Below are 14914 nucleotides of genomic sequence, written 5' to 3' on the forward strand. Positions count from 1 at the left end.
GTTAATGATGATGTATATGTTATGATGATAAATAAGTGCATATGAGCACATCATTAACATGCAGCTATGGATGAATATAAAAAAGAAACAATATTCTGTACAATTGTCTATTTATAAATCAGCGTCTTCTCCCCATTCTCTCTTCCCCATTTCCCTTCAGCGTCCTCAGCCCACTCTCTCTCCACTTTCCTTCAGCACACGCACATAAAAACAAGCAAATAATTTATATCATTTTCATTTTCATAGAAATTAAAGTCTAAATAATGCCAGTCACATAACAAAACATGATTTTACAAAAATAATTAATTCCCTGCACAGTCAAGCCTTCAAGGATTACTAGATGTCTTTCAGCAATTCCCCTCCCTCCCAACCCCTTACCTTCGTGGCCAAGTCAAAATGATCTACCAACAATAAAATTTTAAAAACACAAAGCACGCTGTACGCAGAGAAAATGTTAATTATCATTTATATTTCGCGGGTTTTCAAAGAGGTCAAGGCAGATGACTTTATGCAATGTCACCTCAGTAACAACTATACAAAAATAGACAAATATTCCTCCTCCCTTTTTACTAAAACGCGATAGCAGTTTTTAGCGCAGGGAACTGCGCTGAATGCCCCACGCTGCTCTCAACGCTCATAGGCTCCCTGCGCTAAAAAATGCTATTGCGGTTTAGTAAAAGGGGGCCATAGTGCAAAATATAGATAGCATATATAAATTCTCAAAGCAGACACATTTTTGATCACTAAATTGAAAATAAAACCATTTTTCCTACCTTTGGTAATTTCATCAGTCTCTGGTTGCACTTTATTCTTCTGACTGTGCATTCAATATTTCTTCCCTTCTTTCAGCCTCCTGTATGCTTCCTCTCCTCCAGACCTCATTCCCTCCCCAAACTTTTTCTTTGTTTCACCCTGCCCCTTCTTTCTTTTTCTCTCTCTCCATACCCCCTTTCTTTCTGTATGTCTGTTTTTCTCTCTCACCCTGCCCCCTTCTTTCTCTCTCCACACCCTCTTTCGTTCTGTATGTCTGTCTTTCTCTCTCTCTCTTTCTGTGCCCCATTTTTCTTTGTTTCACCCTGCCCCCTTTCTTTCTTTCTGGCTTCCTGTCCCCCCTTTCTTACTTTCTCCCTGCCCTCCCCTATGCCACCACCATTGGGAAAATGCTGCCACCGCCACTGGGGAATAGGCTGCCACTGCTGCCATCGGGAACAGGCCGGCGCTGAGTTCGCCCTGCTTCTCTTCCCCGCGGGGCCGACCAACTCTCGCCACCCGACGTCAATTCTAACGTCGGAGAGGACGTTCTAGGCCAGCCAGGCAGCGATTGCCTGGCCCAGAACGTCCTCTCCGACGTCAGAATTGAAGCGAGTGGCAAGAGTTGGCCGGCCCCACAGGGAAAAGCAGGGAGAACTTGGCACCGGCCTGTTCCCGATGGCGGCGGTGGCACTCAATTGGCTAAAGAGCCGCAGTTTGCCGGCCTAGGGAGAACACTGGAGGGTGGCCAGCTGTGCACCCCCTTGGACGTAAACCCGGGGCGGGGCGGGGCAGGGCGGACCGCCCCCCCCCCACCACCCTGGTATACCACTATCTGTACCTCACTCCCTCCCTATGACCAAAAATTCTCCTTTCTTCTATTCCCCGTGTACACAACCATCTCTTTCCCTCCCTTCCTCTCTCCCAAGTCCATGCCTTCTGTGTCCAAAAACCCATTCCCTCCCCCACCTCAGCATCTCTTTCCCTCCCTTCCTCTCTCCCAAGTCCATGCCTTCTGTGTCCAAAAACCCATTCCCTCCCCACCTCAGCATCTCTTTCCCTCCCTTCCTCTCTCCCAAGTCCATGCCTTCTGTGTCCAAAAACCCATTCCCTCCCCCACCTCAGCATCTCTTTCCCTCCCTTCCTCTCTCCCAAGTCCATGCCTTCTGTGTCCAAAAACCCTTTCCCTCCCCACCTCAGCATCTCTTTCCCTCCCTTCCTCTCTCCCAAGACCATGCTTTCTGTGTCCAAAAACCCATTCCCTCCCCCACCTCAGCATCTCTTTCCCTCCCTTCCTCTCTCCCAAGTCCATGCCTTCTGTGTCCAAAACGCACTCCCTCCCCCTTTTTGTGTTTCGCGTTTGCCTCCCAGCCTATCTTTGCAACTTTCTCAGCAAAACGGAGCTCGAGCCACGAGGCTTGTCTTCTGTTTCCTGCCTGCCCTACCGCGCACAAATAGCCGACCGGAAGTATTCTCCGACTTCAGCGCTGACGTCAACGGGCAGGCTTTGCTTAAGCCCTCCCTCCGACGTCAGCGCTGACATCGGGGAACACTTCAGATCGGCTATATGTGAGCGGCAGGGCAGGCAGGAACAGAAGACGAGCCTCGCGGCTCGAGATGTTTTGAACTCCGCGGGTCCCCCGTCCAGCTCTCTCCTGTCCACCTGGGGCGGACCGCTCCCCCCCTAGACTGTGGCCTAGGACCCTGGGGGAGCCCGGGCCCCCTGTCAGCTCCGGGCCCCTGAATGCAGGACTGGTGGTACTGCCCTGATGGCGGCCCTGCGTATGCGACTCCCGAGCTCCAAGCTGGCTTCAGAAGTGCAGAAAACAGGACATTACAGAGATATTTATACATTCTTCTGGCTATACAACTGAATTCTAGAAAAAACTTTTCATGTGTTACTTTTCTTAACAATCATTGGTCCTCAGCTCACGCTAGCAGGTCACTAGCAAGTCACTTATCTAGGCCCTGCAGTCTATCTGTTGCATGTCGTTTATGCTGAAATAGCCATAAGAAGTTAGAATGTCCAAGCTAACACCCAGTACAGGCAGGCTAGAACATGAGATAAGTTAGTCTGCAGCTAAACATAATTCAGCATTTTATTAAAGAGAAAACTTAGTTCAACACTTAAGAAAACCAGTCCCAGACTCCTTCAGTACTTGGAAAACCAGTCCCAGATTCCTTCAATAGGAGCAATAATGTGGGGTGTGATGGAAGAGAACACCATATGGTAGTGGTAGTGGTGAGGAGGCTAAGTGGAGGGGACTAATGCTGAAGGAGGAAGATAGCTGAAATGTGGCTAATGCTGAGTAGGAGCTGGCTGGAAGGGGACTAATGCTGACAGCATGGGTTTGGCTGGAACAGAGCTAATACTGGGGGTAGGAGGAGCTACTGGAAGGGGCCTATTACTGGGGGATACTGGTGCTGATGCTATTACTGAAAGGTTACTAATAGTAAGGGGCTGATGATGGTGCTTGAACTGGAAGGGGCTAATGCTAGGGGTCTTGAACTGGAAGTGGACTGATGCTAAGGGGCTGAAGGAGGCTGTGATTGAAAGTGGCTGATGCTGGGCCGGCTGAAACTGGAAAGGGGCTGATGCAAGGAATCCACCACCACACCAATACCTCTAATGTGGTGAAGGATGTGGGGAGATAGGAGCTGGGGAAGAAATGAATCAGCTGAGGAATTCAAAGACTAGAGCTGTAAGAATAAAAAATAATAATAAAAATTGGTAAGAAGTTGAAAATGAAAGGAGGGTGACTGAAAACGTGAGGCAGGAAGGGGGGGGGGGGGGAGAAATAAAATAATGGAGAGTAACGGATGCGGAAGGAAAAAAGGGTTGAAAGGGGGAGGGAAGGAGAGAGGACAAGCGATGGCAGGAACAGAAGGAGAGGACCTTGGACTAGGGGAAGAGGAAATAATTCAGAGTGACAAGGTAGGAGAAAGGGGATGAGAAATGAAGAAGGTCAAAAATATGGAACAATAGTGATAAGACAACAGTTAGGAAAAACGTGAGAAGGCGACAATTGTCTTTTTCATGCTTTTGGAAATGTAAAAGTTCTGTATTTCCTTAAAACACATTACTCGTTCATATTGGCACCCCTCCCCCCATAAAAAACCCCAACAACAAAACCCCCCATAAAACTAGGCTGTAAGACTAACGAGTAATACTGTTCAGTTTCTAGAGTAAGTCTTAGTATTTCTTTCCATTTGCAGGTTTTCTTCTTGAATTGGGAGAATCGCAGAGCACTGTTAGAAAATCCGCACTGCCCAAGAACACTCTTTTTAAATTTGGGTCACATCAAATCCAAGGGCAAGGGAATATGTGTTTTTCACTATACCCATGCCTCAAGGATCCTACCTAAACCCTCTGCAAAGAAAATGCATTATCTATCACCTATTTCGCTTCCGTTTTTCCGTTATTTATATTTAATGCGGATATTTCTTGGGGGGGGGGGGACGTATCAGATGTCCCCCTCTCGGGCAGTGAGAATTACCCAGGAGGCACTCAATAGCAGAGCTCGGGCGGCAGGTGGCGCCTCTGAATCGGACAACGGCTCTGCCTCTCTCTCTCCTCTCCTTTTCCCCTCCGCCCCCACTTTCCCCGCCCACGCTTCCCAGCGAGCTCGCGCCGCCCGAGAGCCGCTTGCGAGCCTCCCCGGGTCAGCTCAGTCGCGCGGTGCCGTCAGCTGCCGTAGCCGTGTCTCGTGCCTGCCGCAGGCGACCCGACTCCCCTCGCCAGTCCAATGCCTCCTCATTGCAGCCCCGCGGGGAAGCTGCGAGCGGGCATGCTGAGGAGAAGCGCCGCGCGCCCCCCTTCTTCCCGCTGCCCAGACAGGAGTGGAAAGGGAGGCGAGCGCGAGGCGGCAGCTGCCTGTCAGGGGATCCACTGAGTCTCTCGCAGAGCTGTCTCTCCGGCATGGGATTTTGGCTTCGGGACTTTTCTTTCTCTGTTCGGCGCGGTGGCTTTTTTCCTTCGCCAGGGGATGGTCTGGTGCCCCGAGAACCCTGCTGGGGGGTGGCTCAGAGGGAGCACCGCGGGCGTGAGAGACGCACGTTGCGCACAGTTTACTTGTTGAGAAGAGGCGTCTAAAAACACGCTCCGGCAGCCTTGGATTTGCTTTATGCCATCGCCCACCCCCGACGGAGGGCAGTTTTAGGGAAATTTATACATTTATTTTAAAAACCCAAAAAACCCCAAACCACCCCAACAACAACAAAAAAACAAGTGAAATGTCGAAGGCTGCGGCGGAAAGTTGTGCGGACGACCTGGCCAAGGTCTCCGACGAGGAGCTGCAGAAGTGGAGCAAGGAGGAGCTGATCCGCCGGCTGCGCAGGGCAGAGGCGGACAAGATGAGCGTCATGCTGGACCACAGTAACCTGATCCGGGAGGTGAACCGCCGCCTACAGCTGCACCTGGGCGAGATCCGGGGGCTCAAGGTAAAGCAGCCCCGGGCGAGAAGTCCGTCACTTTTCATCTCCTGCCCCCGGCTCATTCCCCTGCTCATCTGTTTCTGCCGCAGAGATCGTCCCTGCAAAGATGTCATCTCTGGGTTTAAAAAAAAAAAAAAAAAATCTGCCCTCCTAAAATGAGCGCAAGATGACATGCCACAAGCAGAGCCATGCTGTAGCGTGCGGATGTCGCCAGGCTTCGTTTGGCATGGGATTTACTGCTGCTAATTAGCCTGTATATATATATTGTTAGGCTATGATGGTCATATCATGTAGGCAATTTGTAACCTTTGATTTGACAAAATACCGTACTTTTAAAAAAAATCTACCAATGCCCTATCCTGTCCATAGTCACCCTCGTGCACTCTTAACACATACAGATCCTGAGTACTGGTGATGAAGAAATTACCTTTGCTTAGGTTCTAATTCAGGGTAAGAAAACACACTGAAAGTGTTTACTTTTCTGAACTTAAGTGTTAAAATGGCAATTTTAGCTTTTCCCCAAAAAAGGTGGGGTTTTTTTGTGAGTAGTAGCAAATGGAAAAGTGATGTCAAATAATATAGTTGGTGGTACAGTTTTGTTGAGGAGTACCACACTTTAATGCTTCACTGTCTTTTTTTTTTTTTTTTTACATTTTTGGCTAAGACCAAACATAAGACTTGAAACAGCAGTAAACTTTTTTTTTAACTGACATTAAAAGCCTGTGCAGTACAAGGAAGGGCAAGTATAGTTTGACTGACCAGACTGAGGATTACATTTCCTAGCAGAAAACGCAAGTAAATGGGATGAAAGAACCATAAGAATATGAGACCATATTTCCTAATTTTAACAGGCTGTCTTGTAGTCTCATTGCCCAAATTGTTATTGTCATCTTCTTTAATAAAAGCCTGTTTCTGTGTCATGCTCCCATAAAAGAAGGCTTGATGGCCCACCACTTGACTGATGGGATGAGGGAGGGACATGTGGGTTCTCTGACATCAGCAAACATGGAGGAGTCATTTGCAAGAGAAGTAGCCTGTAGGGGCTGGCTTAGTGATGGGGGTGGGCTGGTGTGGAGATAGAAGCTGTAATGTAGGGGAGGATGAGAGAGGTTTCTGAGACTAGGGGGGATAGAAAGCTTTGGTGAGAGGCAAGGGTTGGAGTTGGGGAGAGAATGGAGCGCCATTGGAAGGAGAGGGAGAAATGAAGGGGGATGGGGTTTCAGGCATGCAGGGACTATGATTAAGAAAGACTCGCAGGGACCCTCACAGTGACAGTAGCAGCGTGATGATCTGCCCTTGAAGAGAGGCATGGATGTGGCAGCAGGAGGTATACAAGAGGCAGTTGGTGGAAATGAGGGGGGAGGGGCTACTGAAGAGAAAAAGAGAGACTAGTGATGGGGAGAGAGGAAGGAGAGAACTGAAAGTTAGCTATGAAATTGCTGGCTCTCAGGCCAGTTTGTAAAATTCTGACATTTATGTCAAGACATTTTATCTAGTGTCCAAATAGAAGTCTTTCACTGGCTTATTTGAAACCACAGTAGAGGGTTTTATCGCAGTCTGGCAAGGTAAATGCTCCAACTCTCATTCAGTTCCTATGAGCGTCAAAGCATTTGCCTCACCGGCCTGCAGTAAAACCTTCCACTGCAGTTTCCTAAAAGGATCCCTTTATTGTGTATTTGGAGGTTTCCTATTTTTGAAGCCTAAAGAAGGAAAATAATGCTAGGAAGTTTGCACAAGTTAAAAAGATTGGGGGGCAACGTATTAGGGTGTAGTAGTACTTGCTCTCTCCTTTTACTGGAAATTGATACAGTATATGGAAAATATGCTGAGTGTCAAACTTCCTTTACATTTTAATTAATTTTCCTATTTTAAGAGCAGATAAGCTTGAGTACCTGATTGTAAACCGCTTAGATAACTTTCCTAGGCGGTATATAAATACTTAGAATAAATAAAAAAATGAAGGGCTCCTTTTACTAAGCTGCGATAGCGTTTTTAGCGCGTGCTAAACCCGTGCTACGTGGCTAGAACTAACGCCAGCTCAATGCTGGCGTTAGCGTCTAGCACGCGCGGCAATTTTGTGTGTGCTAAAACTGCTATCACAGCTTAGTAAAAGGAGCTCTAAATAAATTAAAGCTTCGGGAGAAACTATGGCCCTCTTTTACAAAGTCGGTAACTGCACCAAAGCCCATTGGGAATGAAGGGGCTTCAGTGCCTTTGCCGTGCGGCTTTATAAAAGGGGGTACATATTTCCTGATCTTTCAGATAACTTTTATTGCCAAATAGTGATAGTCTGTATAAATTTAAATATTATTCAAAGTTCTTTTGAGCTTCTCTGTTTTGCCAGGACAAGAAACAGGGTTTCCTCTGTTTTATGTTGGCTGGGGTAGGGGACCTTCTAAGACAGACCCAACTGCAGTATTTCATGGTGTAGGTTTTTCTATTTTTCATATAGCTAGAATGGATCAATTTAATCTATTAGGCTTGAAGTAATTTTTCTGCTTCTTGGAGCATGACTGCATACAGAAATTCATAGAGTAGAAGGAGAACAGCTCAAAGAATTGAAACAATGAAAAATCAATTTAGACATTTGCAACCAGTGTACAGTTTGTATTAATATTTATTTACTGTTTTTTGGGTTTTTTTTTTTAAAGAAGTTCACTCAAAGCAGTGCACAGTAATATGCCCCCCTTTTACAAAATCACCGAAGCGGTTTTTAGCGTAGGCCGGTGCGCTAAATGCTCTGCACTGCTCCTGACACTCATAGAATTTCTATGAGCAACAGGAGCAGCTTAGAGCATTCAGCGTGCCAGCCTGCGCTAAAAATTGCTACCGCGGTTTTGTAAAAAGGGGGGGGGGGATAGTGTTTGCAAGCATTTTGAGTGTTAATACATGAAAGGCTTAGGGGCTCATAATCGAAAGAGAAAAACGTCCAAAAACCGGCCTAAGTCGGCACTTGGATGAACATTTCTCAAAAACGTCTAAGTGCCGATAATAAAAACGGGTTTTGGACGTATTTCTAAACGACCTAGGCCTTCATAGTGCCGCTAAACGACCAAAGCTAAACAGGGCGTTTTGGGAGGCGTGTCGAGGGTGGAAGTTGGGCGGGACGTGGGCCGGCTTAGACTTAGTCGTACAGCATGTATAACCCAAAGTTATACAGCCCAGGACGTTGTGACTTAGGTCATGTAAAACATGGTCTAAGTCACAAAAACCCACCTAAAGTCACCAGACAAGCACTGCAAACACATAAAACAGACCCCCACACACTACCCCAGTGATCACCGACTTCCCCCCCATAAAAATTTTAATCATAACTTTAAAATTTAGCCTCCAGACCATCATCACCTGGCCGTCTGGCATAGGAAAGCCTAGTCGTGCTGCACAGAGGCATCTTAAACCATCTCGGGGGTGGGTTAGAGACCCATGGAGAGAAGGATCCATGCCCATAAGCCCCTGTAATCACTGCATTGATCCTTAAACATGTGCATTCCCCTATACACCCCCAAAACCCTTTTGTATTGGCATATAAGTGGCTCCTGCAGCCATAAGGGCTATTGGGGTGGTAGATAAGTGGGTCTAGGGGATTCTGGAGGTGGTTTGGGGGGCTCACCATAACCTATAAGGGAGCTGTAGGGAGGAGAAGACATGGCACCCTTTTTGTGAAGTTCACAGCAGTGCCCTGTAAGGTACCACACTATTTAGGTGGCATGTCTGGGTGTGCAGTCCATCACTTTGCAGACCCCTCCCACGTCCAACAGGGCTTGTTCTAGGCGTTTTGGACTTGGACGAAAATGTGGTATAAAGATGGTCTATTTGGTGGCTTGGACAATCAGATCGGCAGGACGTATAATTAGACGATTTTCGAAACGAAAAAAAAGTTGGACGTATGTTTCAAAAATGTGTCTTTTTAACTTTGGATGACTTGCGAAATGGACGTAAACAGACTTAGACGTCCCTTTCGATTATGCCCCTCTTATTTACTCTGAGCAAAATTTGTGTACTATACAAAAAGCTTGTTAAAAATTTTCCCCATTCTCTATTATAAATTTCTAACACCTGATTTATCCCCTCAGCTATAGGTAGCTTCATGGTCTATTATGGTAGAGGCTGCAATAAATTTGATGATCTGTTTATTGTAAGATTAGTCTTGAAATAATAAGGAATATTTATAAACTTTTGACTCGATTTAGCCATGCTGTTATTGATGCTAAAAATTAGTCTATAGAGATCCTTTTGTTATATAAAAACAATTGGCCCCTTTTACAAAGCTGTAGTAACAAGTCCTAGGGCAGCAAATGCGATGCAGCCCGTTCATTTCCTATGCTCTGCATTGAATTTGCCGTACTGGGACTTCCTATTGTGACTTTGTGAAAGGGGCCCACTATATATATCTCTTCTATCCCTTATTTATTTTTATTGGTGTGATTTAGGGCTCCTTTTACAAAGGCGCGCTAGCAGTTTTAGCAGGTGCACGCTAAAATGCTGTGCGCGCTAGCCGCTACCGCCTCTTCTTGAGCCCTTAGGTTTAGTTTTTCCTACTTAATAATGAAGCTATCTACTTTAGCTCAAGCTTAATATTATTTTTAAATTATTGATATACTTAATTCATATTTTGCATCCCTTCCAACTACCATCATCACACCACACTATTAACATTTGATATTTCTTTAATATTTTTATTCTCCTTTTTTCTCTTGAATACAGTTCAGATCAGGACAAAAGCAGACAAATAATAATACTGTGCCTGCAAGCTTTTTTTTTTTTGTAAGAATAACCCCCTCCCCTGTTTCTCCTTCATCACATTTTGTTTTAAATAACACTGGGTTTCCCCCCTGCCATTCATAGCTTAGCTCAAATTGAGACACTGAGCAAAATCATGTTCAAGTTAATGGAAGAATAAGGATGGGCTGTTACTTGCAACAAAATATATATTTTGCCACTAAGTGCAGACACTTTAAGAAGAGTGTGACCTATATGTGTAAGGAAGGTGCACACTTTTCTGATAGTATACCATGTGTGGGCATATCTGTAAATGCATGATGGTTCATGAACGCGCACACAGTCAAGAAAAGAGTATGTCCTCTTTACACATTGGGATAAATTAAAGAAAGGTCGCCTAAACTGCCAAAATATTTGGGTGCAAAACACAAATTCTCTAACCGATTATGCACCTACGAGGGGGGTCGCTGAAAAGTTCTCAGCCCGGCCGAGAAGAGAATGATGTGGAGCCATGACACTTGCAAGTTATTGCACGCTTTTCTTGTCACTTTTCATTTCATATCATTGAAACAAAAAGTGTCAAGAAAAGTGTGGAATAACTTGTAAGTTTTATGGTTCCACACCATTCTCTTCTTGATTGGGCTGACAAATTTTCAGTGGCACCTCATAATTGCCATTGTAGCATACTAGTAGAAGCCAATAATCATGCCTAACTTTAGGCCCGAGCACTTACATCAGGGGTGCCCACACTTTTTGGGCTTGCGAGCTACTTTTAAAATGACTATGTCAAAAAGATCTACCAACAATAAAATTTTTAAAAAACACAAAGCACACTGTACGCAGAGAAAATGTTAATTATCATTCCTATTCCGGGGTTTTTTCAAAGAGGTCAAGACAGATGCACTGTCACCTCAGTAACAACCATACAAAAATAAACAAATACCCCCCTCCCTTTTTACTAAACTACGATAGCAGTTTTTAGTGCAGGGAGCGGCACTGAAAGCCCAGTGCTGCTCTTGACGCTCATAGGCTCCCTGCGCTAAAAAAACGCTATTGCGGTTTAGTAAAAGGGGACCATAATATAAAATATAGACAGCAGATATAAATTCAGACACATTTTGATCACTAAATTTAAAATAAAATCATTTTTCTTACCTTTGTTGTCTGGTGATTTCACTAGTCTTTGGTTGCACTTTCTTCTTCTGATTGTGTATCCAATCTTTCTTCCCTTCTTTCAGCCTTTATGCTTCCTCTCCTCCAGACCTCATTCCATCCCCCCAACTTTTTCTTCCTCTCTCTCTCTGCCCTTTCTTGCTCCCTGCTTCCCTTTCTTTTTTTCTTTTTCCCTTCTTTCCTTTTGTCTCCCTGCCTGTCCCCTTTCTTTCTTTCTCCCTGCCCACCCCCAAGCCACTGCTGCTGCCATCGGGGAACAGGCCCCCAAGCCGCCACTGCCATCGGATAACAGGCCCCAAAGCCGCCGCTGCCCCAAGCTCTCCCTGCTTACCTGCTTTGGGCCGACCAGCATTCCTCTCCCTGACGTCAATTCTGCCGTTGGAGAGGAAGTTCCGACCCAGCCAGGCAGCGATTGGCTGGCCAGAACTTCCTTTCCCGATGGCAGAATTGACGTCAGGGAGAGGAAGGCTGATCGGCCGGAAGATCGCCAAGGCAAAGTGAGTCTATCACGGAGCCCGGGATGGGCTCCGCGATCGACTCACTTTGCCTTGGCGATCTACCGGTTGATCGCGATCGACCTGTTGGGCACCCCTGATTTACATCATGTCAAAGGCTGGTGTTAAGGCTCATGCCTGACTGTTGATCTGTACCTCGGACCAACCTATAGACATGCCCCCTTTTCAGCTGTGTGCTATAGCATTTAGGCACCATGGGCTAGATTCACAAAGCAAACTGATTGTGTACCGATCGGTTTGCGGCCTGATTTCCCTCCTGCCTGATTCACTTATCTCTCTGCCAACCATCCTCCGATCCGCACATGCAAATGAGGGCAACGGCATGCAAAGTAGGCAGGGACGCGATCTATTAACTAAAACCCAGCTAGCCGATCACAAACAAGTGACTGCTGAGGACCAGTCACTCAAGCCCTTTCCGACTGCCCTGCCTTCTGCCGCCCTGCTCTCTACCCTGTCAGCCTCGATCTGATGCCCTGAACACCTCCTGTAGCCCCGACTCTCCAGCTGCCCCAACTCTCCCGCTGCCCTGGATCTCCTGCCTGCCCTGAACGCCTGCCTGCCCCGATCGCCTGCCTGCCCCGACTCTCCCACCCTTCCCTGCAGTGTAAGCCCGTGGTTTTAACCCGCGGGCTTAAGCGGGTTAAAACCACGGACTCCAAAGTTTAAAAAAGAAAAAAAACCTCTGCCAGGGGCTGGGATCTCTATAGACCGATCTGGGCAGTCAGATGGGGGCGTTCCTCCGATCGCCCCCATCTGCATATTCAACTTTGAAGAATTCATCGGAGCTGCCTGGATTGGGCACGGATCGGTCCCGATCGGGCAAGTTCATGAATCTAGCCCCATGTTTACAGAGTAACAGCTAAGTCCAGTAACACATCTCACTGCAAATTAGTGCTAGTTAAGGGCCAATGTTGGTACTTAAAGCCAATTAGCACCTAATTTAATAATTAAGTTAGATGTGTAATTGACAATATTTTATAACTTGCATGAGTGATCTTATGAGCTGATCCTAAAATTGTATGCACAAATTTATAGACTGAGGGGGGATAATGTGTACTCCTTTGCAAGGAATACACACTCTTTATTTATTATTTATTTAATTAGTTTTCTATTCCATTTTCCCCAAAGAGCTCAGAACGGGTTACAGGTTAACATGCATAATATACAATTAACAGGTTACAATTTACCATAGTTACAGGACAAGTTTTTGATACACTCTTGATGATATTCATTCCAGAAAGGCAACCCCCCCCAAAAAAAAAAAAACAACAAACACACAATTTTTTGGGGGCTGCCTTTTTGAAAATTAGGAATGTGCACTGTGGGTATAGTTTTTGATGGTGCTTGCACTTTTGACTTGTGAGCCCCAGTTTATAAAGGGTGTATTCCTATTCTGTACATATGGAACAAATTCTGATAAATCATAGTATTGCTAAATATGTGTGTGTGTATTGATGCCTTATTGAACCAATACATAGTAATTTTAACTGGTAGGTCAAAACTAGATAGGTTTTAGATATTGCAGATCTGTTGGAATGTATAATTGCAGTTTTAATACAATTTGGATCAAGTGCTTCTTGTTTTTATTTACTAAATCACTCTCTTTTGAAGGATGTCAATCAGAAGCTACAGGAAGATAACCAAGAACTGAGAGACCTTTGCTGTTTTCTGGACGATGACCGACAGAAAGGAAAGAGGGTGTCTCGGGAATGGCAGAGACTTGGCAGGCATTCTTCGGGGGTAATGCACAAAGAGGTTGCCTTATACTTACAAAAACTGAAAGACCTGGAAGTCAGACAAGAAGAAATGGTGAAAGAGAACATAGAGCTGAAAGAACTTTGCCTGATGTTGGATGAGGAGAAGAGCGGCAGTGCAGGCAGCAGGAGTTCCATAGACAGCCAGAACAGCTTGTGCCAATTAAACACAACCACAAACGCTTTCATACGAGATGTGGGTGATGGAAGCAGCACCTCTAGTGCTGGAAGTACAGACAGCCCGGACCATCACAAACGCCATTCAAGCAGCAGTCCTGAGCATCTTCAAAAATCCAGGAACGATGGAAGCCCCGATCATCAAAAGCATAGGACTGGCAGTCCAGAGCATCTCCCCAAAGCCAGGGGTTCTGCAAGTCCAGACCATCACAAAACCATGGGCAAAGGTAGCCCTGAGCAACAAAGGCACACTAGTGGTAGCCCCGAAAACCTCCCAAAACATATCTTGAGTAGTAGCCCTGAACATTTTCCAAAGCACAGACCCAGTGTCAGTCCAGAGCATCAGAAGCATGGCAGTGGCAGTCCAGAGCATCTTCAAAAACATACAGTGAGTGGAAGCACTGACCATCTGCAGAAAGCAAGGGGCGCAAGCCCTGAGCATCTCAAACAGCATTACGGAGGCAACCCGGAACACCTCAAACATTTGAGTGGAAGCAGCAGGGAAGGCACCTTAAGGCGACAAGTAGCAGAAGACATGCCCTCTCACCACAGAAGTGTGTACAACGGAATGAATGGTGGGTCAATAAACCTACAGAAACCAAATATGCAAAGACAACTGAAGTAAAAGTATGATTAAATGTCAGTCACTTTTGAGGAGAGTTGTGTTGCTACCTTTGTATTTGTGAACTGTGTTGTCACTGATAAACAGGGCACCATTGCCATTACTCATTTGTGTGTTCACACATCTGTCCATAATTATCACCATTTTTAACATTGTTTGCTTTGGCAGATACTGGTACTTGTTTCTTTGGTCTGACATAGTGTATGGTGCAAGTCGAATGTGTCTGGTAGAAAGGTTAAAAGTCAATAGCTGTGCCTTTTATATATTTGAAATAGGTTCTTTTTTAATTATCTGCAGTCTAATCTTGTATGTCACATTTCTGATTACGGTAGATTAAAAATAGAGTAGCAGCAAGAGGTTGTATTTACTCTTTAAAATTAACTAAATAAAAAGGGATATATATATATATATATATATATATATATATATATATATATATATATATATATATATATATATATAATGTAAAGGTGCTTGCACACATTGATACATTTACTTTTGATGTTTCTTGAAGTGGAATGATTATGTGGTGTCTCCCCATCCTAAGTCTTCATTCTCTTCCTTGGTTTGTGTGTACTTTGAGCTGATGTGGGAACAAGACATCTTTGTCATTCTCTTGAGCAAAGATTTGGAATTTAATTTTGCCTTTTTCATTCAGGAGCCTTTTTATTGAACCGCATTCAGCATGTAATGTGCGGTTTACTGTGTGGTGACTGCTAATGCAGAGCTTCTTTTAGGGGCTTCCTGGTAACTTATCAGTTATGCAGTAA

General features: G+C 45.3%; 1 protein-coding gene across 1 annotated transcript; it reads left to right on the forward strand.

The window, feature by feature from the left end:
- The first annotated feature begins 4278 nt into the window (after window positions 1-4278).
- CCDC85A (coiled-coil domain containing 85A) lies at window positions 4279-14251 on the forward strand. Its single transcript, XM_033938141.1, has 2 exons — window positions 4279-5190; window positions 13203-14251. Exons 1-2 carry the CDS (start codon window positions 4984-4986, stop codon window positions 14145-14147), a joined length of 1152 nt encoding a protein of 383 aa, XP_033794032.1. The 5' UTR covers window positions 4279-4983; the 3' UTR covers window positions 14148-14251.
- Window positions 14252-14914: the final 663 nt, after the last annotated feature.

Source organism: Geotrypetes seraphini, chromosome 3 (genome assembly GCF_902459505.1).
Source record: "Geotrypetes seraphini chromosome 3, aGeoSer1.1, whole genome shotgun sequence".
Lineage (NCBI taxonomy): Eukaryota > Metazoa > Chordata > Amphibia > Gymnophiona > Dermophiidae > Geotrypetes > Geotrypetes seraphini.